This window comes from Podarcis liolepis (assembly GCF_965112155.1).
Source record: "Podarcis liolepis genome assembly, chromosome: 11".
In the NCBI taxonomy this organism is placed as follows: domain Eukaryota; kingdom Metazoa; phylum Chordata; class Lepidosauria; order Squamata; family Lacertidae; genus Podarcis; species Podarcis liolepis.
In genome coordinates this window covers 34,658,955-34,686,767 of record NC_139565.1, presented here as the reverse complement: position 1 = coordinate 34,686,767, position 27,813 = coordinate 34,658,955, and the positions used below count along the sequence as shown (strand labels likewise).

Sequence of the window (27,813 nt, the reverse complement as noted above, 5' to 3'; positions counted from 1 at the left end):
CTGCTTTCCCACTCAGTTCTTCCTTAACCTCTACAGCTTCAGGAGGAACTTTTGCCATTTTTCATTGAGAGAGCATTTCGTTTTCCTTTATTCCTACAGTGTTCTTTTTTTGTAGATTTGTGTTTTGTTGCAGTCCAGTCTGTGCTGGTGGGCATCTTCCTCGCTTCTAAATGTGGCACAACAAGCACCTTTTTGGAAGTGTTCTGCTTTGGTATCCAGTTACAACCTTCCTGTTACCTGTTGTTCTCCAGACCACTGGGAATCATAGGACCAGCCTTATTCCATGCACTAAATTACTGGTTTTTTCCAACTCGGTGCCCACTTCTCCCGGTGCCCACTCATCAGTATCTAGCTACCAGTACTCAGTATCCAGCCAATCCCTGCTCCATATCTGTGTAGTCATCACTTGGCTTAGTAATTACCATTAATTACTTGTCAGGTTTTGCTGTGTTACTTTAAAATTAGAATAGGGAGGAAAATCCTCCCAAGGCAGCATTAAAAACTAAACATGCAATACAAGGTCTTGCTTGGTGTTCAAACACAAAATTAAATTAAAAAGAATTAATATGTCTATCTGAAAATTTTCCATCAGCAGGATCTTCATGTATACATCTTTAGTGGCAAGTCCCAATCTTTGCAGCAGGTATTGTAGTTCGTTATGGGTCTCTACTGGAAGTGACCAAGGCAACATCTGTTGCTGCTGTCTTGTCTATTTTAAGGTAAGTCTGGGCACTTTTAGTTCTGCTTCTAAATAGATAATTACTGGCAGCCATTTACACTTGGATTACATGGAAAACAATAGTTTGGAATGTGGGGAGATGCATAAACACCATGAGCCATTTTCCAAATTGCTGCTGGACATCCTGCAGCACCTACCGGTATTTCATGAAGTCTGTTTGCCCCTTCTTGGACGGGTGGCTTTGCAGGTGGGCCCTCAGGCTTCCTCTGTGACCCGGCCTATTGCAGGCTGGATAATCCTCCTGCCATCAAATTGGTCAATGGCAGCAGGAATTAGAGGGTGTTTCCCTGGACATGGGACCAACTGACCAATGGTAGCGCTTGGCCCCGCATCCAGGGCAGGGGTAAATTCCTGGTCTGCTAGGCCCTTTGGCCTCTCTCCGCTCTGGTTCTGAAACATGCTACCTAAATTCACAAATGTTGTCTTAAGTTTAGGGGTGTTTCAATGATTTCAATTATAATGCAATATTTTTGTGTTATACAGGTGACTCCCCACTTACGAGGGGGTTATGATCTGGGGGGGCCCCCACACATAAGCAAAATGGGTGTAAGTAGGGAGCCTGCAGCAATACAGCTTCCCACCCAATACAGCTGTTCAGTGGGATAGTGCAGTGGCAGGGAGCACTCCTGCATGCCACTTTTTTGGAAAAGCCTTTTAAACCTTTCTTCCTGGATTTTTGGCTGACCAACGTCCTCTTTGGGCTCTGGGGAGGGTCTTCTTGTGAGCCACGAGAACTTTCCAGCCCTCTGCTATTTCAGGTTTGAATTGAATTATTTCCCCCCCCCCAGCGCTGCATGTATACATGTGTTGCATGCGAGTCAATTGCGTGTAAGTGAGGGGGGGTGCCTGTATTGTACTAATGTCATTTATAGTCAAATTATCTGTAAATGCATAAGGAACTGGTGGCATGTGCCTCTACAGTAATCCTTGGGCCAGGTATTCTATTCATTTGTCTGATCATCTGCTGGTTTTCATAAAATTGTACAAAAAGTTATGTGATAAATAAAATGCTTAGAAGGGAAAAAAAAACCCTGCAAAGATTTCTAGATATTTTTATCTCCTGTGCTTATGTAACACAAACTAAAGTTTCAGAGTACAGAGCCTTTTCTCCTGCCTGCATATTAAAATAGATTTTTCTTCCCTAAATATGGAAAATTAAAATTCAGCTATTGTCCAGATACTGCAAACTTTCTGAATGTTGAAAAGTGCTTATTTATAGTACCTAGCATACTGGTAAAATTACAGTTCCATGTTATTCTAATAATTGAAGAAAAGGCAAGTAATTTGATCGACATTAAATCAGAATAGTAACTCCTTCAGATGATTTACATCTCTTTTCCCAAGTAAACCTTTGAAGCAAGTTCCATTGGTTTCAATGTAAATTAGTTCCAAGGAAACCCAAGATATTCTGCATGTAAATCAGTGTTCATATATTGGTCAAATGATTGCCTATTATTTGGTTGGATCAGATGGTCCAATGCATCAAGAATAGCCTTGTATAAGTGATCCCCTCCCTTGTGTAAATAAAAGCAATGTCAAAAGTGAAGGTCACTAACTCACCTGAGGCCAAGCATGGGGGGTGGCAATTTACTAGGGACCAAAGATCAAGGAAGACCAGGCTGCAACCCAGAGGCTACACTGTAGATCATGCTTAGGATATTTATGAAAGCCCATATCCCTGTCTTTATGTACCAGATCTTTTGAGATTTGTTAGGTGGATTTGTAGCTGGTTGAATCGGTGGTTCTGACTGGCTCTAAATGCCGGGTGGATTGGATTCCATGTGATCTCATAGTATGGCTTCTGAAAACAACAGGAGTTCTTTGAAGAAGGAACTACTTTTTTCAGTCGAGTGTAATTATTACCGTTCTTTGTTACGGCTCTAATAAAATCAGTGCTTTAAATGCGTCACCATATTTGACAATCTTTCACCTGTCAGATGAAAAGGTTATGTTTTGGTTTTTACATGTCAAATGGCAGCTCTAAAGCTGACATGGATGCAGGTGGGTCATGGACACACTACACATTGCTACAAGAAGCAGATTGCTGGAGCAGAACTGGAAAGTGTCTGAAGACTGGCCCACAGAACACCAACAGCATTTTGTTAAAGCCGAATGAATAATTATCAATACATGGATTGTATGCTAGAATTTTTACCCTCAAAATTCAAAGATAACCAATGCTAGGAGGGATCTGCTGTATTGTCTAGTATACTTATAACATTAAGGAAGAAAAAAAATCTTGGTTATGTCATTTCAATTTCACTTTTTACTTGGGATAACACAGTGAACCTGTTGCACCAAATGGGAGGTAGGTAATCTATCATATTTCTGATACTGATGTTATGTAGCTTGCGAAATCTCCATAAAATTTTTAAATAGGAAAAAAAGATACAAAATTCAAAGAGTAGTCTGGGTCACTAAACACAGCACTTTGAGTAAGGCTAACATCTAAACTAACACACTTTCCTACGTACCGTATTGACCCAAATATAAGCCACACCTTTAAAATTGGAGGTGGGGGGAAGAAAAATACCGGAATATAAGCCACTCGATTCCTGGCTGCATACTGCGGGGGGGGGGGGGGGAGCCATGCTGCGTTGCCAGCGGCCTTCCCCCTTCTTTGCTCTTTCCCTTCCCGGTCTTGGGGGAGAGGACAGGGAACTATTGGCAGGGTGGGCATCACTTTGCCGTGCTTCTGGCTGCATACTGTCAGGTTGTGAACATAAGCTGCACTTTAACTTTTCACAGTCGGAATTTGGGGAAAAAGTGAGACTTATATTCAGGCCAATACGGTATTATATAAAATTCACCAGTATAGGGAGGAATTCATTTTCCGAATGTAAAAGGCATTTTATTCTAGAAAACTCCAGAAAAGCATTGTTTTAGTGTTGTGTCTTGCATCAGTCAGAATTGGGGAAGTTTTAGAGGCCTGCCTTCATTCAAGCATATTGGAATCATGTCTGAAGCACAAGTGTCTTTTATACTTGGCATCCGCCAGTTAACCAAATTGTCACATTAACTTTGTCCCTGTCCATTTAAAAGACAAAAATGAATGCATATACAATACAGAGATGCACAGTAATTTTTTTCCATATCAAGGCTGTTAGTTTGAAGTGCTGTTATAGACAATATCTTTTCTGGAGCTCAAGGTCTCTGCAGCATCTTGAATGGAACTAGCGATAATACCCATGAAGAGGTGGTTAGTTTGATTGTTGCCAAGGCTGCAGTATTATTATTTTTTTACTCATTCATCAAAAGTCTGATTTGTGCTATAAATTAAATGCATTTCATGAATCTTCTACTCTGAACTGCCAGTGACCTGCTGCTAGGCTCACAAATAAAGCTTTTATGGGAGCACTGTGCAACGTATCCTTTGCCAAAGTAGAACATTTGTGACACTCACTTGCAATGGGGAGGATGTTATTCTGTACTGTATGCTCTAGCTTTATAAAAGAAATGCAAGCAGAATCCTTCACCTTGCTTACATATGACACATACATCTCTGTTAATTAGTTATGTTTTAGAAACAGCAGCAATTTCAACTGCAGTGGCGAAAAACTAAAGAGATGCATATTTGTTACAGCATTATATGCATCTTGCCTTTGCATAATGCAGATTTTGATTACCAGATTAATATCCACACCTAAGTGTTTGGGGGTTATCTAACACCATGTTGTTCTAGAACAGGAAAGCAGGCACGAATGGGTTTGGCACCAGCTTGGCTACAGGAAGGAGGTGTACAAAATGCCACCCAACAGCCTTAGGGACTCCACTCCAGATTGTGTAGGGTCTATTCCTTAGCCCTTTCAACTGAAGGCAGCATAGACCTAGGATCAGAGTTTTCCTTCTCCTTGATGGGCTGCCTTCCCAGCCTCATCAGCCCCTCACTTCTCTCTACAGCACATGTAGAAACTACCTTCTTGACTGTTGGACCCACTATTGGTCTCATCTCAATCTGCCAGAGCCTGTCTTGGCATGCAGGGAAAGCCCCCTAACTCATTGAGAGTTTGAGACTCATCAGTTATAATCACCTGATTTAGGCAGTCAGTCAAAGCTGTTTCTCGGAGTGCAGCCACTGTCACATGCTGACAGCTTCTAGGAGGCACAGGTGAGAGCTGAGTGCAGGGTGGGGACCAAAGGTAGACAAACTACCCCAGAAGGAGCACGACATGTAGATGTACATTAATGAATAACATCTATATGCTCCCATGGGGAAAGCTGTATGGGAAGCTTGCAATAAGTACGTAATATGTTAGTATAATATAAAGCTCTGGAAATTAGTTTCCAGGATTTTTGCTTTCTGACATAAAAGTTCATTAGCATTTCAGTATTACTAGAGGTGAAAGTATGCTGTAACACATAGAACACCAATGTACATGGGGTTGCCTAATCAGTTCAACAGAGACAACAATCCACCGTATGTATGTGTGAAGGAACTGCACTGTTTACCACATACCGTTTTGTCTGGAATTTTAGGGTTCATGGAGCCAACCTTGTCTGACAGGTAAACCCTTCAGAAGGTGTTAAAAAAATAGGTAATGGGGATACAGATAGGGAGATGCTTGCAGAAATCATGATACACAAGATCTGATCACAAATTTCAAAATTTTGAATTCCCTGCAAACCTGAGCCCAAGCTTTTGCAATTGTTTTGCAGTGCCCCCCAAAAGCACAGCAAGTAATACATCAAACCAGAGTTCCAAGTTAATGCCACTGTAGTTAACAGCGCTCAAATTCCCACATTGTCTTATTTACTCCAAAGTTTTGCAATTGTTTTGCAGTGAAAACCCCACATTTTGCATCGCCTCCCCGAACTCTGACTGACTTGCCCCAGGTGAGGCTCTATTGCTCATCCCAAATCTGTGCTACAAGACGACGACACAGAATGTAATTGTAATTGTTTCGCAGCATTTTAAAGTGCTTCCCCACAAAATGCAGAGGTAAGTTATACAGTACGTTGATGTGAGGGTTCCAGTTAATACTACCCAAAATCCACCACTGTCTTATTTACTGCAAACCATTGCCAAAGTTTTGCAATCATTTTGCAGCGATCCAAAAACTGACCTACCATGTGCCTGTAGGAGATTGCTGGACTCGGATACAACTTAGCAAAATATATGTGCAGAAAAAATGCATATTCAACAGAACCCATTTCAGTTTTTTGGATTATAGAATTATGTTTTTAATTGCTCTGGGAAACACTGATGTGGCTGAATCTACCCAAGTATTTTAAGAGTAACATATAGTCATCATGAACAATATTTAGATGTCTGGTTATAAATGATCTATTACAACAGTGATTATAAAACCAGCAATTCCTCAGTTCACTGCAATTCATTTTTTGTTTAAAAGCCAACATCTCTCTGAATTTTTCCAACAAGTTCCCCAACTTGCTCAATCTGAGGTAGAATCCAGAAAATGGTGTTGGCAAATGAGCTGCATAAATTTTGTTCACTGAAATAGCCCCCCCCCCAAAAAAAACTTCTCCATGCCTTCCACAAACACAACCATTGCCCTCTCTTCACCAAAGAGGACAAGCTCTGTCGGCTCCCCTTAATAAAATTACAGCTGAATTAGTGTGATTATGAATGAAAAGATTAGAATTTAACAAAATCGGTTAAAATGTGTCAGGCTGATACATCGCAGAAGCCGCTGTCAAAATGCGGAGTTCTGATGTTGCTGCCAAGTTCTAGGCAAAAATAAATCAAAGCAACACTTTCCTCCCTTGCAATTAACCAAATGAAAACTGCAGCATGTGGCATGGAGACAGACTGTCCCTTTTGCTTATGCAAGCAGAGGGAATTCTGTTCTGGCTAATATTTAACAAGTTATCCTGCCCTCGCCCCCCCCCCCCCCCCCGCTGACCCATACCCACCTCTTAATTATTGACTGCTTTAATGCATTGATCTACACCAATGTCTTATAATTTCCATAGGTGATGCAGACATGTAACTCCCTTTTACTTGGGCATTGATGGGTGTTTAAATGGGTGTTTCTAGCATTAGAGCCATTTATAATTGCCAAGAGAGAAAGAGAAAACCTCAGTTTGTGAAAACACCCTTAATTCAGGATAAATTAAATCAAATCACACAAACATCACACCAGGAGGAAGAGCATTGCAAGCGACCAAGTAAGTCCTGGGATCATGTGTAAGTACTTTCATGTGCTTAGTCCATAACAGAAAAAACCCCCTCCAAAAGTAGCCCAATATGTTTATTGTGACCAGCCTAACAGGAAGTAACCCCAAAAGTAAAATAGGGAAACCCTCCAAATTAAAAATTAGCCTGGATGTTTAAGACTTCAAATCTGTATTAAGATTCAGACTGGAGGTATAAATTGCAAATTGAATTTCTGATAGGTACTGCAGCTATGGTTTAAAAAATGCTTACTTCTAAACATTTGGAGGTGAAACACAGTACAGTGGTACCTCGGGTTAAGAACTTAATTCGTTCCGGAGGTCTGTTCTTAACCTGAAACTGTTCTTAACCTGAAGCACCACTTTAGCTAATGGGGCCTCCTGCTGCTGCCATGCCGCTGGAGCACAATTTCTGTTCTCATCCTGAAGCAAAATTCTTAACCCGAGGTACTATTTCTGGGTTAGCGGAGTCTGTAACCTGAAGCGTATGTAACCTGAAGCGTATGTAACCCGAGGTACCACTGTACTGTACATTTAGCGGGAAACAAATGTACCCCGATTCCCTTTCCCTGATTATATTGCTTACAGTCTTTTTGAGGATTTTGCAGCTTCATCAGCCTATGCCCATTTGGGAAGATTTCCTGAGAACAGTGAAATTCTCATACAGCCTCTCAGCTTGATTATGTGATGACATCACTGAGAACAAATGAAGCCAATTCAGAGGGAGGGTAATGTTTATGGAATCAAATTACCAGCACTTTTACCAATCAGGGATCATGTTCTAAGCATGATAATATGCAGCCAAACAGATTGGAGAGCAAATAACTCAATTCAGGGAACACTTTCTGCAAGATGTGTGCATGTTGTACGTAAGTTTCTGTCCTGTTTCAAGCCCCCTCTCATCCAGTCACTAAAAGAGGGGTGCTTTTTCCAGGGGCAGAACTGTACAACAACGTAAGTTTAATGTTTAATAGTGCAACTGGGGGGGGTGTTTTTTACTGTGGACCAAACAGTTGAATTGAAAGTTGTGTACTACTTCAGCTGTGAAGCGCACAATTCTATTCTCTCTCCCTTTCCCACTGCTGTTTACAACCGTTTTTACTTTCCTGATAAGTTAGAGCAAAAAACCCACCTCACTTAAGAAATTAATACCCTGGGAACATGCACTTTTGTGTTTTAAATGCACTTAAAACATAGCACCATCAAGACTACAGAAACAAAGTGCTGTTTCCTTTGGCTGCTCTTTCCATTTACTTGGAAAGAAGCACCATTTTGTTGTAGAAAAGGATAATAGTTTTAAAGAAAAATAAGGGAATGAGCATCAGTTGCCATCCCCAGACTATTAAATGTGGTTGTTTTAGGATGCTGTGGTAACCAGTCCCAGCAAGCTCGTTCATGTCTGCTACGATGCTGACACTGAGCCTGTTCCTTGCTGCTCTCTAAGTGGTCAATTAGGCTCCCTAAGGCTATGGCACACAGGCTCCCAAATCTGTGACACCAGTCATGTTTAATGCCTTGCAATTTGTGAGTGCTGGTTCAAGATATATTTGCCAACACCAATTTATGGTAAGCATAAATTGGTGATAGAAACTTCTTTTCCTAACTCAGATTGCAATCCTAAACACACTAACTTGGAAGCAAGCCTTTTCCCTTCGCTGTGGAGCACTGATAAACAGGAGTGAACTATTAGAAGAAGAAGAAGAAGAAGAAGAAGAGTTTGGATTTGATATCCCACCTTTCACTCCCCTTCAGGAGTCTCAAAGCGGCTTACATTCTCCTTTCCCTTCCTCCCCCACAACAAACACTCTGTGAGGTGAGTGGGGCTGAGAGACTTCAGAGAAGTGTGACTGGCCCAAGGTCACCCAGCAGCTGCATGTGGAGGAGCGGAGACGCGAACCCGGTTCCCCAGATTACGAGACTACCACTCTTAACCACTACACCACACTGGCTCTCAATAATATTACTCCAGCAATTCTGAAGATGACCTTAATGTAACTTGTTTTCTATCATAATAGCATTTAGATGCATTGGACCACAGTGCTCTTAATAAAGTTTCAATAGGTAAGCTTAAAATTGAGCATGTTCTGAAATCTGGGATTCTTATATCTTATCTTAAAAATGTTTGTTTTTTTCAGAAAAAACCTTTTGCTTAAGCACCAGTAGTGACATTTTAGAGTTCATTTTCCTTCCTGTGCTAAAACTTTTTGCAGAAGTCCAGGCTAAGTGGAAAATATACCCAAATTAAAAATTGTGGAGATTGCTAATAGAATTTGTGAGGAATTCTTTACACTAATTGTTTATAACATAACACCACTCAACCTCTAGTAAAATGTTGTAATCCAGTAATCAACAGGAACCCTCTGCTATTACATCCCTTTGCAGACTTGAGTTGTTGTTGCTATTGGTATGTAAGGGACCCTGGAGAGGGAGATAGACTTTATATAGACCAGGCTAGACAACCTGATTCACTCCAAGGACACATTTCCCTTTGGACAATCTTTCTGGGGCCACATGGCAATGGTGGCAGGGTCAGAGGGAAAAGTAGGTGGACCAACAAGCACAAATCTTAACTTTGTAGAGTTAGGCTAGTTTCCTCACACTCACATATCTTACCTCTATCTTAGGCATACAAGACTCATTATCAGAGTTCCAGGACACATTCCAGCCAGGCAAAAACATGAGAGTGGGCATGGAGGGAGTCCCAAGGAATTCCATAGAATTTTAGAGTTGGAAGGCACCCTGAAGATCATCTGATCTAGCCCCCTGCAATGCAAAAATATGCAGCTGTCCCATATGGGGACTGAGCCTGCAACCATGGCATTATCAGCACCACGCTCTAACCAATTGAGCTATTCAGGTTGATGTGGGGAGGGTTGCATTTGGATCCTGGGACTGGGGTTTTCCATCCCTGCTACTGAATACAATAGTTCCCTCCTGACCATCAGATATGCATTGATGCTGCTCTGAAAACATAGGCAAACACAACTGGGAGAGAGAAAATCTTTCCACATTGAGCACTGAGAGCTCTCAGTAGTACAAACCAGACTGGAATCCTAATCCATTATTAGAACATGTATTAACAAGATGGTGAAATGGGTATTTGGGTTGTCAATGTAAAATCAATATAATGTCCAGAAGAGATGAAAAGATGCAAATTTCTTGCTAAGGATTATTTCGAAAGGGGATGGGGGGACCTGCCAGTAACATAATGCATTTATATAAATCAAGGTTGCAGGCACATTTGACCCTTTCAATTCCTGGATCCAGCAAGCGTTGAAGTCTAAGGAGAGATTCAGATTGTTGGAATAACCAGACAAGCTTTTTTTATAATGACCCTCTAAATATGGGTCAATAAGGTAACAAAGGAAATTAGGTTCTGTGCCAGACACAAAATGTGTAAGTCCCACTCCCTCAACTCACTGGTAGTTAGTTAGTCTCCTAATGTTCAACAGGGTTTCTTTTCTATATGTTTAATCATTCTAGCTTTAAGAATGTTTTCCATCAATTTCCATAAGAAATAAGCTACTCAGGATATGACTTTGTTGCCCTGCTTTGATGTAGGGAAGGTTAAGCATTTATTTTTCTTTTAATTTATAAACTAATATACTTCTGAGTTCCTAGGGAGGGAGACATGTATACAGAAACCACAATCTTATTTTTGGGGTGGCTCTGTTTCACGTCCAAACTGATTAGCATTAAACCACCTAAGTTTAGCATTACAGGAAACTCAATTCCAGCTGTCCACACTGTATTGCTTTCAGTGGAAATGCACATCCACATTTTAGCATTAGTCATGTAATAACTTCTAAGAACATGACAAGAGTTGAATCCAGGGTGACAGGGTGTTTCTTCCAGGAACACACACACACGTTTATAATTTAGAAATAAATTAATCTTGAGTAATGTTTCCATTTTTAAAAGATCAAAAATAGCCCTGATAAAAGGATTCCTGGGTCTTCTATTGAGATTTTTCCAGTGCAACCTCTTTCTACATAATAGCAACCTTTAATCCAGACCCCTCATTTTCCTTCCTCTCAGTTATAGTGCTTGTCAACTTGCATTACAGATGAATAACAGAGAAACATAAAGACATACCCTTGGGTAGAACACTTGCTCAGCTTTGCAGGATGGGAAAGCTTCATCATACAAAATAATTACAGTAGTAAGTGATAATAACTGTAACATTTTACAATCCTGACTGAGCACCATGGGGTATCTTTTAAGAAAGAAAACAATGAACACTGTAGAACTCTAATAATGCCCATTTAAAACAAAGAAACTAGAACTATGTGAATTGGTCAAAATTTCTCTGAAGAAATCATCCCTTCTGGATAAACACTGCCCAATTCCAGAAACACCGTGCAGTTCACAGACACAGAAGTGCAATTACTGCTAACTATAGTTTATGTCAAGTGAAGAGAACCCTTTCCAGCCCAAGAGCCTTCTTGGGGTCATGTGCTGTTGCTAGACCAGGCCAGAGGCAAAGGTGAGCGGAAAAGTTGATGTGAACTTTTATCATTGTACAATAGGTTATCTATCCCTCTAGCAAGTAGCATTGTCAGGGTTCAAGGATGCATTCCAGCCAGGCAAAAGCACGAAGGAGGGTCCCAAACAGGTTTGCTATGGAGCATGGCAAGGAAGAAGTTATGAGCTGGGGGGAGTCCCAGGGGTCAGAAACAGAAGCCTGGGGTCCCCACTACCGTAGTCTCATTGCTGAGCAAAAACATGCAGAGCTTAGTGGAGTGGGAGGCCAGCCAGCCATAAGACTCTCTGATGTGTACTTGCCTGAACGCAGAGTCAGCATCCGAAGTTGGGTCCAGTCCTAGGGTCGAGTAAACTGCAATCCATGTGGTCAAACAGACCAGGGGTCAGGGAATCTGATGATCAGGTGGCCAAAACAAGCAGGAAACACCAAGGTAGGGCCAGGAACTACAAGCATTCTTACCAGCATCTACTGTTGGAAGCTCTGCTTAAGATGGCTGAAGCAAGATGGTTCTCATCAGTGTCATCTTCTCTGTGTCCTTGAAGGCTGATCAGCTGCAGGTGGAGTCGCTCCGACTTCTTCCCCTTCAGGCTGCTGTTCCACAGGCCAAGCTGACTCCTGGCCCATGACACCCCATTCCCGGTTTATGCAAATAAGCCAGAATTATGATTTGAAGCTTGCTTATTAACAAACCATAGTTAAAGCTAACCACAATTTGTCAAGGCTCAAGCATAACAAACCATGGTTAACTGAAAATGGAAGCAAATCCTTCCACAATCCTTTGCTACAGCTTTGCCAGTAGCTAAGGCCTAGCGGCAAACAAGTAGGCCCCCCTTCCTCAACTTGATGATAGTTAGTTAGAAAAGACAAAGGTCAGAGCTAAGTTGTGTGTTTAAGCTAGAAGCTGGAGGAAGAAGGCTGAAGCCTGCCAGGTAGAGGAATGCCTGATTTCTGCTTGCATACAAGGCTGTGACTATGGGGAAGCAATACAGTGGTGCCCCGCAAGACAAATGCCTCGCAAGACGGAAAACTCGCTAGACGAAAGAGTTTTCCGTTTTGGAGGTGCTTCGCAAAACGAATTTCCTATGGGCTTGCTTCGCAAGACCACAATGTCTTGCGAGTTCCTGCTTTTTCCCCCCCTCCCCCCCTTTTCTAAGCCGCTAAGCCGCTTATCAGCTGATCCAATCAGCAGATAAGCCGCTAAAAGCCGCTAATAGCACTAATCCGCTAATCCTTCAATGGGCTTGCTTCGCAAGACGAAAAAACCGCTAGACGAAGAGAATCACAGAACGGATTCTTTTCGTCTTGCGAGGCACCACTGTACCTTCTTGGAGTGTTAATGCTGTGAACCCCTCCATCGTAGACTCAAATTGTATATATATGTGTGAATAAACCATTTGCCATAAAGACATGACAGTCCACTGTACCTCATTCTGAAGGAAACATGAACCCTGAGTAAGTGCCTGGAACTCTGGAATCTCACACTGCTCAGAGAGTGGGGTAGCGTGCAACAATACGTAACACTAAGCTGTTTATTTACTATCTTGCATTCCAGGCAAAGATTGTCTCCCTAAGCAGCTCACGTCAAAAAGAAAAAACATAGACAGGCACTGCCCTGAGGCTTATAAACTAGAAAGTGAAGACACAAGAAAAAGGGGGTTGAGGTGAATGGTGCAGGAGGGAGATCAGTTTGACAATGCCAGAACAAAATCATAAACTGCAAAAAATAATAATAAAGGCATTTATATCCATGTGGAACTTGCTGCTTGTCTTGCTTGTACAGTGGTACCTCGGGTTATATACACTTTAGGTTACAGTCTCCCCTAACCCAGAAATAGTACCTCATGTTAAGAACTTTGCTTCAGGATGAGAACAGAAATTGCACTGCGGCAGCAGCGGGAGGCCCCATTAGCTAAAGTGGTGCTCCAGCTTAAGAACAGTTTCAGGTTAAGAACAGACCTCTGGAATGAATTAAGTACGTAACAGAGATACCACTGTATAGAGGTGCTGAAACTGACCCAGCAATCCTTGTTCCTCTGTGTAGTGGCAAAGGCTTCCTCTCACTCCTGAAGCCCAAGGGCAAGTGGTAGTTGGAGCGAAATGTGGCAGGGGGTGGGGGAAGTGAGCTACCTGCAGCTCCTCATTCTCATCCTCTGGCAGATGTGTAGGGCTAGGTTGGTCTTCTTTTTGACAAGATGTTCATCCTAGAAGGCAGGGGATGCAACCTGCCAGTGACCTTTCTCCCCACAAGATAGTAGAGACCAGAGTGTTTCCCCAGTTCAAACTATGATTTAGTGTTACATGAGAACGAAGCCACAATCTCACTTTGTGAAGTAATCTTAATGGTGGTGTTTCTTTTTTTAAGTAAAACTTTAAAAGTCAAGGAATAGCAGTAGTACTACTATTAGCACTACCATTCAAGGACACTCAATAGGATTTCAAATACAATAGTACATAGAAAATATATCAATATAGTAGTTTTGAATTAAATCCAGAATTGTATTGATCCTATATTCTTATCTAAAGTAAAGCCTTCCAGAGATCTTTACGATCAATTATTATTCACCAATTATTTAGTTGACTGCCTCTCAGTGAAATCACACTTAAGCTTAAAATAGGGTTAGTTTGAAGTGGATTATACTAGGAAAATACATAAACTTCCACAAGCCATATAAGCCAGTGGAAAATAGTTCCCTACTATATTTTGGAGAGGTTCTGAACTGCATAACAGATTAAATGTTTATATTCAGGGGACTATAGGGAATGATAGCTACATCTGGTTTATGAACCCTGTTTCTATTGAAATGATTTTCAAACTTCTGTAGCAGCTGTTTTCAGGCTTTCTAACAGAATTCATCTGTATTTGTCTCACAGGGTGTTGTGCATCGGCAATGCATCTACAACGCTTTCTTGCCTTTTCTGTATAACGCCGGCTGTATCAGTTGACAGCAGGTCTGTGCGCTTTTCCTTTCCAATGAAGTAAAATTGCCTAGAACATGGTTTCAGAGTATAGTGCTAAAGAGAGCCTTTCTAAATTTTTGAACACTATTTCTTAGTGATCCAGATGCTTTGAATGTCTGCTCTTGGGCAACATTCAAGCTGAATATAAACTATTAGTGGTGAAATTCCACCCTGATATAACATGTTGCTTTAGTGCTAATTTTGTTGCCATAGTTACCAAGTTCCTTTTGATACATTTAGCAATGCCAAACATTTTGCTTGTTGAGTTCTCCTATCAGAACATCTCAGTTGACTCATGTTGGAGAATTATCTGGGTGTTCTAAGAATTATGCAATCTCCATCATGATGTACCAGTATCTTTTCCATCATGGAGCGTGAATCTGAACTTTCTTCCCAAATGTTCTTTGGGAAACACACAATGGCAAGACCTTTGATGTGCCTATTGATGAAGATAGGAACATAGGAAGCTACCCAGGAGTTGGGTAAGTTAATATATGATAGCCATCTTCAAATATCTAAAGGGCTGTCACAAATATATGGACCTGTTGCTCCAAAGTAGGACTCCCGACTATTGGGTTCAAATTGAAATATCAGAAGGAAGGGCATTTTGACAAAACATTGGGAAGAATGCCCTGGTGGTACAAGCTGTTCAACAATGGAACAGACTTTATTAGAAGATAAGAGTATCATTTCATAGAATTGTAGAGTTGGAAGGGACCCCAAGGGCCATGTAGTCCTACCCCCTGCAATGCAGGAATCTCAACTAAGGTATCCATGACAGATAGTGACCTAATCTCTGCTTAAAATTTTCCAATGAAGAAAAGTCCTTCGTTAGACATTTTTAAGTAGATACAGGGTTTCCTGCATCTGGAGGCGGCTGTACTAGTTGACCTCTGAGGTGCCTTTCAGTTCTACAAAAAAAGCACAAGGCAGGCTCATCAGCACTTTTCAGGGTCATGTAAGAGTCAATACAACATATTATGCTCGTAAAACAGGAGTAGAATTCACCTGCAAGTAATGGATCTATGAACTGGAAATCTATGAACTGGAAATGAACTGTATTTACTGGAAATACAGTGGTACCTTGGGTTAAGAACTTAATTCATTCTGGAGGTCTGTTCTGAAACTGTTCTTAACCTGAGGTACCACTTTAGCTAATGGGGCCTCCTGCTGCCACTGCGCCACACAATTTCTGTTCTCATCCTGAAGTAAAGTTCTTAACCTGAGGTACTATTTCTGGGTTAGTGGAGTCTGTAACCTGAAGCATCTGTAACCTGAAGCATCTGTAACCCAAGGTACCACTGTATAGGATACAAGAATAAATACTACATAGAAGTGAGAGCTGGACCATAAAGAAGGCTGATCACCGAAGAATTGATGCTTTTGAATTATGGTGCTGGAGGAGACTCTTGAGAGTCCCATGGACTGCAAGAAGATCAAACCTATCCATTCTGAAGGAAACCAGCCCTGAGTGCTCACTGGAAGGACAGATTGTGAAGCTGAGGCTCCAATACTTTGGCCATCTCATAAGAGAAAACTCCCTGGAAAACACCCTGATGTTGGGAGAGATTGAGGGCACAAGGAGAAGGGGACGATAGAGGACGAGATGGTTGGATAGTGTTCTCGAAGCTACCAGCATGAGTTTGACCAAACTGCGGGAGGCAGTGGAAGACAGGAGTGCCTGGCGTGCTCTGGTCCATGGGGTCACAAAGAGTCGGACACGACTAAACAACAACAAATAAATACTACATGTAGCCTCTAAGTGCAATTTCATAGCAAACCAAAATTAAGGTGGGAACGGGAAATGTCTGTAGCTACCACAAACTAATTACTAAAACACTACAGTTTTGTAGTGGAAATGTGACACTGGCATCTACATGCACATGCATCTTCTAGTTCAAAAAGGACAAAGGAAGCTCCTTGTGCACCATCCTGGCTGGATCAGGACACTTAGGCATAGAGTGGGAGTACATTAAGCATGGTTTTACAGCAATTTCAGTGTACGAGAAAATCTTTATGCTTAACATGCTGATTAATTTTTACCCCTTTTTACTGTAAAAAATATTTTGAATACCAGGTTGTTGTTGTTTTTTTGAAATTTGTATCATTAGGAAATGCACCACTTTGCAATAACTTTTTTTAAAAAATAGCTGGAAAACACTCATAAAATAAGATTTTAAGTATTTGGACTACATGGTCATTATATCCCAACATAAGCCATCTTATCGTTATTGTGCCCCCATCCACATACACAATTGACTGAACTACTGTGAGAGATTTTACAGAGAGGGTTTTGTGATATGTTAAGCTGAAAAAGAAGATTCACAAATGTGAAATTATAAAATTGTGTATACAGAAAAAGAATTAAATTAATAGAAACCTGTTGTTATAACTCAGTTGGTATATCCTGTTTACTTTTAAAATGCAGCTATGGTTTTATTGTAGCTGGCAATCCTTTATGGTGATTAGTGCAGAGGGATGTCAATGCTGCAGAGATTCTAATGGCAAACAGCTGGAACAGCTGGTCAATTCGGATTTTGCCAATTTGTTTGATTTTGTGGGAGATATCTTGCAAGTTTGAGTGACCTTGCAGCTGAGCTGCTATTGCAGCAAGAATATGTCAGCCTTACTTTCACTGGGTTTGATTTTTAGCTCATCTGGCTGCTCAAAGCAAATTAATAATTGCAATAACCTGCTTTTGTATAAATAGTAGAGGATGGTTACTTTTTAAAAATCTCACCAGGATCAAGTTCATCTGAGCACTATAAATCACTCTAGGGGAATGATAAAAACGTCCAAATCACTGCAGAATGGATTTCCTTAATATTCTATTAAAATGGCTGGAAACAAAGCAAGCATGTTATTCTTCATAACAGGACTTGGCTTTATGCACATACAAATCTAATTGATGAATTAATAAAGCGATTAACGGTACAATCCTGTCTACCCAAAAGTAAATGAGACATACCTATGAGCAAGTGTCTGAAGTAAATGACTAAAGTAATAGGGTTTTAGTCTTAAACTTATGGGCCAATAGACTGATATTTCTTTAATCAAGCAGCTCATATTTAAATTTAGAAGAACACAGGCATCTAAGCTTTTGTGTTTATGTAGAAAATGTGTTGTGTTTAGATGATGTTGTGTTTAGGTGGAAAAGGAACTAATACAAACATCCTGAGAAGCAGGGGTAGGGGAGTGTGAGTGTGGGGAAAGCATACCGTATTTTTCGCTCTATAACACGCACCGGACCATAACACGCACGTAGTTTTTAGAGGAGGAAAACAAGAAAAAAAATATTCTAAACGAAATAGTGGATATATGATTTTTGTGGTTCATGCTGTGGCCACAGACATGTAATCTGACAGTGAGTTTGGAGTAGACCAATGCAAAAATCCTGAGGATCCATGTGGATCCATGCTTTGTAACTATGGAGGAGAGAAGGAAGGGGAACCATGGATCCTCTGCTCACGACTGCAGCAGACACCCCCCCCCCGCCACCCGCAGGCATTCGCTCCATAACACGCACAGACATTTCCCCTTACTTTCTAGGAGGAAAAAAGTGAGTGTTATGGTGCAAAAAATACGGTATTCATAATAAATTTCTTACTGTAATGTTTAACTTCCCTTTCTGGCTACTAGCAGAGTTGAGGAAAGGAACTATACGAATAGCGGTCAAGAGGTTAACGCCTACCTGAAAGTTACGCCTTGACTTCTTATCCTTCCAAACTGTGTGTGGGCACAGAAAGGCTGCCCTTTTTTCTGGCAGGGCTCTAGTGTTTTCAACAACTGCGTAACAAGCTTGAAAACACTGGATGCCAGCCAGAAGCTTCTCCTGCTACTACATTTCCAAGCCAGGAAAAATAGCTTCAGTTGTTTAATTTGTGCCTGCCCTATATTTATTTTAAAAACTTGTACCCTGCCCTTCATCACAAGACACCAGGGTGGGTTACAACAATAAATACTTTGAACAATAAACATAAAACACAGTAAAATATCAGCAATCTGCCAATTTCCTCACATACAGACGAGATCCTCATTGTTAAAAGGATTGAAGAAAAATGCAGGTATTTTGCTGGCATCTAAAGCTAAATAATGTTAGTGTCAGCTGAACCTCCAAGGGCAGTTTGTTCTACAAGCAGGATGCTATTTCAGACTTCGCTCAACACTGCAAATATCAGCAGGCAGTGCCTAGGTTGTTGTTTGTCCCTTATTGCCTCCAGCCACTTGAAGGGATGTAACTCAGCACTGAAAAACATACTTTGCATGCAAAAGGTCCCATGTTCAATTCCTGGTGTCCCCAGGTAAGGCAGGGAAAGATTCCTGCCTAAATCCCTGGAGAGCTGCAAGCCTGTCCGTGCAAGCAATGCTAAGCCACTGACTCTGAATAAGGAAGGCAGCTTGCTATGTTCCAGGCCTCTGCACTCTTTCATCTTACTCAGATGACAAGGAGAAACGGAGCTGGGTGTCATCAGCGCACTGGAAACACCTTGTCCCAAATTCCCTGGCGACCACTTCCAGCTACTACATAGTGATGTCAATTCTAAAACAAAGGACTCCTGTTAAGAAGGAAAAGTAGACGGCCTTTATGAGCTGGGGGTGGAAAATATTATTATTTGCATGCTCGACACCAGGCCTGAACCTTGGCACTCGAAAGGGGTTCTGGAGCTGAACGTTTGCTAAGCCCTGCCGCGTGCCCTGCGAGTATCTGAAGGCATTTTATGATCGCTCCATGCTAATCTCTCCGTCTAGAAAGCAACGCTGGAGAGCCTAGGAGCGCCCTGAGCCGTCCACTTAACTTCGCCCAGCGTTATTTTGTGTTTGTTTGTTTCGCGGCTATATCAGCGTCGTGGACGCTGCAGTCTCCCTCTCTCCAGCCGTGGAAATCTGTGCCTGTCTTACTCCTCTCGGTTTCCTTTTTTCACGCTCCCTTCGGCCAGCTCGACTGGCTGGAGATAAACCCCCTGGAGGCGGTGGGGGAGGAGAGAGAGAGAGCGGGAGCTCAGCTCCGTTCGCGCAGCGAGAGGGAGCGAGGCGGAAGCGCGCGCCGTCCCAGGGAGGGGTCGTGCGCTCTGGCAGCGGCAGCGGCGGCGACTTTGCTCTTTAAATTGGTCTCAAAGCCGATTACAGCTGATCTCCCACGTGATATTTCCCCTTCTGGCTCCTGCCGGAGTTTGGGGCGGGGAGGGGGGGACCTGAAAGAGCAGCAGGAAGAGGAGCAAGAAGGAGCCGGGGAGCCAGCTCGTGCTGGGAAGAAGCCCGCGAAAAAGCGCGCCTGGCAGAACTTTTTTTCCCCTGGGCGAAAGGCGCGTGAGGGAGAGTCCTTCGCCAGCAGCGAGGGATGCGCAGGAAGCCCAGGGACAGACCGAGGAAGAGGCGGCAGCTCAGGGTCGAAGTGGAGGAGCAATAGCGCCCGGGAAGGCGGCGGCGGTGGCTGCACCACCTGAAGCAGCAGCCGCCACAGCAGCAGCGCCGGCGCGAGGGTCCTCATTGGCGCGCCACGACGGAGCGTGGCTGGCTCGGCTTGCCCCGCCCCGCCTCGGCCGTCGAGAGAAGCCGCGCTCACCATGAGACGCTTGGGCTGCTGCTCGACGCCGGGCTCACTCTGAGGGGAAGGTTGATCAGGAGGCGCCCGGGACCCGGCGGCGGGTGGAGGCAACATGCAGAAGAGCGTGCGCTACAACGAGGGGCACGCCCTGTACCTGGCGGTGCTGGCTCGCAAGGAGGGCACCAAGCGCGGCTACCTGAGCAAGAAGACGGCGGAGACGAGCCGCTGGCACGACAAGTGGTTCGCGCTCTACCAGAACGTGCTCTTCTACTTCGAGAGCGAGCAGAGCGCCCGGCCCGCCGGCATGTACATGCTGGAAGGCTGCACCTGCGAGAGGGCGCCGGCCCCCAAGGGCGCCTCCGCCGTCAGCGCCAAGGAGGCCGCGCTGGACAAGCAGGTAGCTGCCCTTGCCCCGCCCGAGCCCCGTCCGATGGGGCGCCCTCCGCTCCCACACCTTCGGCTTCCTTCGCGCGCTTTTCTCTCCGGCGTCGCCTTTCAGAGCGTCGCCAAAGGTAGCGGCTCCTCCGGGCAGGGGGGGCTGGGGGTTGCCTGGACCCCGGGAAGGGCACTGAATGGGGCAAGCTGAGGCTGAGTCGGCTATGGACGGCACGCTGTAGCGGAAGTTCTGCACGGGCCGGTGTCCGTCGATGAAGCGTGTGGAGAGGAGGGAGGGAGACCTCCGTGGGGCTGCCCGCTTTGCAAGCCGCTGGTCCCCAAAGCGTGCAAGTTCCGAGGTCCCTAGGATAGGGCTAGTGTGCGCCATCCCCTTTGCCTCTTGTGTGTGTGTCCTATGGGGATACAGGTGAGGATGCCATTCTGCACATCGTCCTGGGTGTGTAATAAGGGACGGGATGGGTTTTGTGTGGGTAACTTCGTCTGTGGTGTCGGCAATCCAGCCGTCACCAACACGATGTTGCCATTTTGCCTTCTTTTTTAAAGAGGTGGTCAATTTCTACAAGATTTTGGGCTTCCGACTAAGTGGAAATTGCACTTGCCAGCCCTTCCCCAGGTTTGAGTGGCATGGGGGAATTTCGACCCTGTATGCAATAGGAATGCATTTTCAGTAATTGTTCGGCTCTAGGTGTAATAAGGGGGAGCTGGCATGAGGGATAGTATGTTGCTCCACTTAGCTAATTACAGTAGTCTACCTGTATGGTTGAGCTGCTCCAACCCTGCCCTTCTGCCATCATAGATGTCTGTGGACAAGCTGCAGTTCAGTACACTCCAAACGTATTTTGAACCATCTTGTTTATTATTTTTGCTATTGGTACCTTTCTAGGGCAGAGTCTTGAATAAAAACAGACCCAGATGCTGCTCAGATGAGTTCCTAGACTTAAGATATCAAGGAATAGTAACTATACCCATCCTTAGCTGCTTTGGAGAATTTGCACGAAGCCACAGTGCTACTGATGGGTTCATTACTTCTAATATTTTTTCTCGCTAGTATTTCTCCTTGAGAGAGCAAAAATTCAACACTACAGGACAGGGGGAAGTGGTGATTAGAAGTTCAGCAAGCATACCTCCATATACATTAGAAAGGATTTGAAATACTATCCTGTTTTGTTCTTACAGTATAAAGTATTGTGCCTTATATATGATTTTTTGCTGTTGATTATGAGCAAATATAGCCAGTGGTACCCACTTGGAAAAAAACACACCGTCTGGAATTATCCTAAACAAGCTGGGTTTTCTTGATTGCTTAGAGAGAGATTTTATGAAATATGGTGGTTGGAATATATAAACCTTTAAATATTCAGTTTATGGCTTGGCAACAGCTAGTTCTGGTGCTTCTGAGCACCTTAATTCTGAATAAAACAAAAGGCCCAGTAAAACGAGCTTTTTTTTTTTTTAACAAAACCGTTTATATGCTAACTTATAAAATCTACTCATAAGCTAAACTAAATGGGTTTAATTTGGTACAAATTGCAAGTAAAACTTGTTTTACTTTAGTTTCTTTAAACATAACTCTAATATAAATTGTATATGTGAACTGAAGTTCCAAATTCTCCAGCTGTTTACACAATCATATATAGACCCAAAGACTTGAGCTTAGGAGAGGCAGTACAGCATCTGAATACAAGGATTCGAAGATTCTAGTCATTACAGTAGGATAGGAGACACAAGAAAGTCAGGGATTAGCACTGGTTTTAGTTTCTAGACATTTGGAGATAGAATCGGTAGTCTTAAAGTTCAATAATGGATGTGCAAATGTATTTTTTTCAATTGGTATCTGGAAACAGGGATATTCTAGACCTACAGATGGCTCTGTAAAGTTGAGTTGTGGAACTTGGTTACTGAATTATGTTGTAAATTGCTATGGACTCCTTTCTTGATAAACGTACAAAATGAGGACAAATTATATTACCCAGATACGTGTGATATGTGTTGCAAAATAATATGAAGAGGCAGTACTAATGGAACAGATATTTGATCCAGGCTTCTTAGGCTGTGTACACATTATTGGCTTAAACAGCAGCTAGGTCTTTCCTTTTCACAGTTTGGACTGAAGTTGGTTTGGGGGTGGGGGAAAACACATCAAAATGCAGTCTTTCATAAGAAACAGCAGGTTAGATATGAATTGTGGCTAATGTCGTGTATACACCACATGACCCAAACCAGTGGTGGGAACGCATTGGATGTAGACTAAACGATACTGTTTACAGAGTTTTGGTAAAGCTGTTCTTATTTTATCTGTAAGCCATCTTGAGTCCCTGTCAGGGTAAAAGTAGGGCATAAATAAATACATAATAACAATAATGTTAAAAAGAATTTTCAAAAGTTGCTTCTTTTTGTTGTATTTGCTTCAACGGCCTAACATTGCTAGATCCCTCTGGAATTTATTGGCCTTGTTGTTATTGCATTGTTACAATCAGGAGTTAGATTTGCACCTGGTAGGTATTGGCTCACCTGTTTCTGACTTCTGTAATCAAACAGGTGTCAGTCGCTTTGGAAGTGCTTTTCTCCAAAAACAAACAAACAAGAGAAAAACCCTTCTTGAAATGTAAGCTTTCGACTTCTTTGCTTTTTACAAGATAAGAATAAAATATTGAACAGCTTCAAAAATCTTCCCATCAATTTAAACAGTAATGAAAAAACAAATCCTTCTAGGAGAGCTACCTTGGTAAAGCATTTCACCTGGGTTGACATGTGATTAAGCAACAATTGTTTAAGTACACTTATTGGAAGTTCCACTGAAATCAAGTGGACCTTCAAGTGAATGTTCTTTGGACTGGGGTATTTGTTCTTCTACTTTTGTAACTGTGTTGGGCATAATGATTCCAGATTCAGCTAGCAGGATCTAACAAAAAAATAATAAATCCTTTGTTAGTGCATACTTCATTTTTGTGAGCTGCCAGTCTACACCCACAAGTAAAATTATATCTAATTTTAGGTGTTAATGCTTGCACATTGGGACAGCCAGTGCAGAAAGGGAGATGGCTTTCCTTCTTTCTCAGACAGAACAAACCTTTTACATGCTCTTAATGTGTTCTGCTTTTGCTTAGGAAATAAGGTAGTCCCGAAACATTACTAAAGGATAAATTTGTTCAACATCTTAATCTGAATCGTGATTCATTAGAAATAAGTCCCATGGATTAAAATGGAATGCATTTCTATATAACTAGTCCTGCCAGGCAGTTTTATGCTGGTTTACCCAGATATAAGTCCAGTAAGGCTGGTGGAGCTTGCTTACATTTAAGTGTGCATAGGATTACAGCTTTGGAGACTAACTCTTTGTCTCCATGCTGCATTCTAGGATTATGTAGGATTTGGAACAGTCCCTATACTGGTTTGAAACCACAATTCATGGCATTGTGCTGCACCAAAAGCAGTCTACTGACTTTTGCTGTGGTTCTGCTTCTGCATCTTGTGCGTATCACAGATTAGGATGCTTGCACAATAACCAGGCTGTCTGGATCCATGGAGGGTCCTCATTGGCCCATACATTGGCTGCAACATTGGGCTTGTCACTGCCTTTCATCCAAACCCACCTCACAGGGTTGATGTGAGGATAAAATGAACAGGGGAGAACCATGCTATGCTTCCTTGAGCTCCTTGGACGAAAGGTGGGATATAAATGTAATAAACATTAAGTAATAATTCACACATTTGACTGTAGTCCACAAAAGTTTATGCCATAATCAATTTACTAGCCACAAGGCTCTGCAATAAGTAGTTTCTATTGAAATTAAGTAAAGTTCCATTTGAATTAGTAAACCAATTTACTAAATTAGCAAACGTCAGTAAAGTATATATTTGTGGAGTAGATAGGTATATTTGCTTCTTTATAGAATAATTAGAATATCAGATTAATTGCATAACGTGTGTGTGTGTGTGTGTGTGTGTACACACCTCCCTTTTACCAGTCTCAGTTTGAACTGTTTAAGGTAGGGCTTTTAACATAGATAAGTAAATTATTGCTTCCATCACTGAAAGCTGTAGGATGAGAGAGGCAAAATCGCATTGTGATGCACAAACATTTGTTCCCCCTCCCCGGCGCAAGTTGCTGTCTAGAAACTGAATGTCAACAAAGCACCATGAGATGTGTGTACCAGCTACTAGTACACTAACTACTTAACATTGGCATTTTAGTGTTGTCATCAGATGCGCTAAACAGGCAGTGAAGATGAGGGCGGGCACAACTGCATACTTATTTCTTCCTTTCTTAATAGTTTATTCCTCTTTCAGAATTTATTTTATATGGTGTTTGAGATTGAAAACATGTGTAGCTGTATTACACTGAAAAAGAAACGATTAGAAACTACCACCAGAGCTGCAATTTGCATCCCACTTACTTCCTAGATATGCTCTCATAAGCACAAACAGGCCTATACAAATTTTACTGGAAGTTGAGACCAACTCGCACAATTGGAATTACTCTTGTGCAGGTGTGCAGGTAATTGCAGCCTCACATCACAATCATATTTTTTCCTTTGGCTGCAATATTTTTTTTTTAAAGAGATGTATTTTCAGACAGCGTAAGAAAACAGTCATGCAGCCAACCAATGCTGTCTGTCATATTAACCAAGAAATTTAAAACAGCACTGTATGTTGGCTCCTAAAGGAGTTAGCACTGAGTTTCACTTCTTCACAGAGGATCTCCAAGTGAATTTCAAATCATTACATTGGCTTCTAGGCAGTAGGCATTATTTTAAAACAGAAAAATATAACCCCTGTGGTTCATTGATTGTACCAGAAAAAAATGAACATTTTATGTATTTTTGTAATAGCGAGAATATCAAGTACTCTGACTAAAATTGTTTAATGCTTCCGAATGAGAAAAGAGAGGGATGGGGACCCCGTTTCCCCCTGTATTTTGTTGAACTACAACTGTTGATCCCTGGCTATTGCCTATGTTGCCTGCGGTTGATGGGAGTTGGAGTCCAACAACACTTGAAGGGCCACAGATTCCTAGACTCAGATTAAGGCAATTCATTAGGGGCGTGTTGCTTTTTAACTGAAACTATTTTTCTGGGTTTGGTTTGGTTTTTGTATAAAATGAATACATTTTTGAAAATGACATTAAAATGCATCATATTAGTAAAGTTTGATTGCAAGAATACGTACATTAGTCAAAACTGCGGAACAAAATTAGGAGAAATTCTCACTAAAATGTTGAATTTTCATGAGGATTTTTTTTTAAAAAAGCAAATTACTGCAAAAACATTCAGAACTGAACTTATGACTGGAAAAAAATTGGAAGCACGATGTAGCAGATCCTTTCATCCCTGGAAGAGAGGGGGGGACCTTTTGCCCTTTATCCCTTTTTAGCTGTAGGAGCTTGTTCTTCATAGACCTAATGGTTTTTATGTTTGTGCTGCTGCAAACATTGCAAATGAAAATTGGAAGGCCTGGGGGAGGGAAGGAGGGGGGCTTATCAAGCTGGTGTCCAGCATTGTGGCCCAATAGGTGCGGTGAACTGAGAGAGCTTTTTGATAAGCAATCTCAAAATTACTCCCAAACAATGAAACTATGAAGGATGCACAACATTTAGTCATATTAAAGCAAATGTTCTTTCCCTAATGCTGTGTTCTCTACTTTGCAGCTTAGTGGCAGCTACCTTGGCTATAGGCCAGAACAAGTAATGGCATAAGTGTGTATTTATAATAATTTAAAGGACCAATAGCAGAATTAAAATGGAAAGGAAACAGTGTGGACCTTATTAACGGTCTTTTGTCTTGTAAAACAATTGCCTTTGTCCTTGAAGCTTTGCTGAAAGGCAACAGGTAAATAACTTAATTAGTTGCTAAATAAACAAATCTCTGGGGTTTTTTAAAAGCTCTAATGCAAAACAATTTCAATTTGTTGGCATTCAGGAAATTGTAATGATGTAAGGAAAGACATTCAGTTGCATGCATATCTGATCACTGTCGCTCTGTAAACCTTCCACTGTGCACTTGCTGTTTTGCTTGGTGGCAATTTGTAGTCTGAACTGCACAGACTGATCTCCTTTCAGAGCAGCAGAGGTGACCCACACCATTTCACTGCCTGAGGCAAAACCACCTGAGGTGCCAACACCACCCTGTCCAAACCTTGCTTACTGGGGACGCAAGATCTCTCAGTGAGCAATCACTGCAGCCACACAACCCTTGCAGTGGCAGGGGTGGGTAGGGGCCCTGCCCTGCAGGATTTGGCCTTGTGAGGTGGGCTGCTTCATGGGTAGCGCAGCCATGCAGAACAGGACTCTATGCAGGTATGAAGGCACTAGATGAGGCTTCAGGTTGAGCAGAGGGTGGTGGGGAAGAGGAGATATTTCCTTTCTAGAATTTCATCTACTAAACCCCCCCCCCATGTGCATTATTCATGGGGGATAAACTATACAGACCCTCATATAGCTTAGGAAGAAAAGTAGGTTAAGAAGGGGCAATTTTGAACAGTGAAACAGCTGGGGAGGGGAAAGGACTAAATCAACACCAACCCACCCACCCCAGTTTTGTCTGATAGAAGAAATATTTATATAAGAAAGATGGGGAGGGAATGGAAAAGAGTCTTAATGTGTGGTTTTATCCCAGGCTCTGTAATTCTGTGATTTCTTCACTTCCAGCAGTGGTGTAGTGGTTAAGAGCAGTGGACTCGTAATCTGGTGAACTGGGTTCGCTTCCCCGCTCCTCCACATGCAGCTGCTGGGTGACCTTGGGCTAGTCACACTTCTCTGAAGTCTCTCAGCCTCACTCACCTCAGAGTGTTTGTTGTGGGGGAGGAAGGGAAAGGAGAATGTTAGCCACTTTGAGACTCCTTAAGGGGAGTGAAAGGTGGGATATCAAGTCCAAACTCTTCTACTTTTGGCTGTTCTGCCTTTTGATCAAAGAAGACTTTGAAAAAACTTTCTTTATCCAGTCACAAAACTGGTATCAGGTTTTATTTATCTTGGAATATATGTATACTTCTTTCTGTACACCTTGAGGGGAAAGGCAGAATACAATAAACAGTAAGATCATGACATCTAAGAAACAGGTGGAGAAGCCACATATCAGGAAAAGCCCAATTTCATACATGATGTTAGGAGATGTTGAGTTTGTGCCTCACTTTCTTGGACTAAATTTCACTACATATCTATCATTTGATTATTACAGTCCTGTGCATTAATTGATTGCACATACTGTTAACTTTATCCTAGAATGTTTAGGTTTGATCAGCATGGTGCGGACTACATTCATTTTTGTTTATTTAAGAAAATTTATATGCAGCTAGATCGTAAAAACAAAACAGAACCATCTCTAATAGGTTTGCATGAAGGCATTTAATCATCCCCACAAACTTCCTTCGTTCTTTGAAATCTTAGCTTTCCCTTTTTTCCTGTGTTTTGGTAAGTGTAACCTTCATTGTGGTTTTCTAAACAGTGTTATGGGCAATTAAAGTAAATTGCTGAGCGGAGATTGCTAGACCACTTGGCAATGGACACAGCTCATTTGCAAGCTAATTCATGTAACTTTATTACAGTTGAGCTATAAG

The 27,813-nt window shown here is 42.1% G+C and overlaps 1 protein-coding gene across 5 annotated transcripts in view; it reads left to right on the top strand.

The window, feature by feature from the left end:
- The first annotated feature begins 13,907 nt into the window (after positions 1 to 13,907).
- RASGRF2 (Ras protein specific guanine nucleotide releasing factor 2) overlaps positions 13,908 to 27,813 on the top strand; it is a 93,950-nt gene continuing 80,044 nt past the window's right edge. Inside the window, exon 1 of one of the 5 annotated variants that reach the window (XM_083465185.1) lies at positions 13,908 to 14,800. Coding sequence is in view for 3 of the 5 variants with exons in the window: in XM_083465183.1 (XP_083321309.1) it covers positions 19,976 to 20,260 (285 nt within the window). In the remaining 2 variants the exon portion in view is untranslated. Of the gene's footprint in view, positions 14,801 to 17,993; positions 20,261 to 20,638; positions 20,666 to 27,813 lie in introns of those variants that run through there. The other 4 variants (XR_014517056.1, XM_083465183.1, XM_083465182.1 and 1 more) reach the window with 4 other exon arrangements.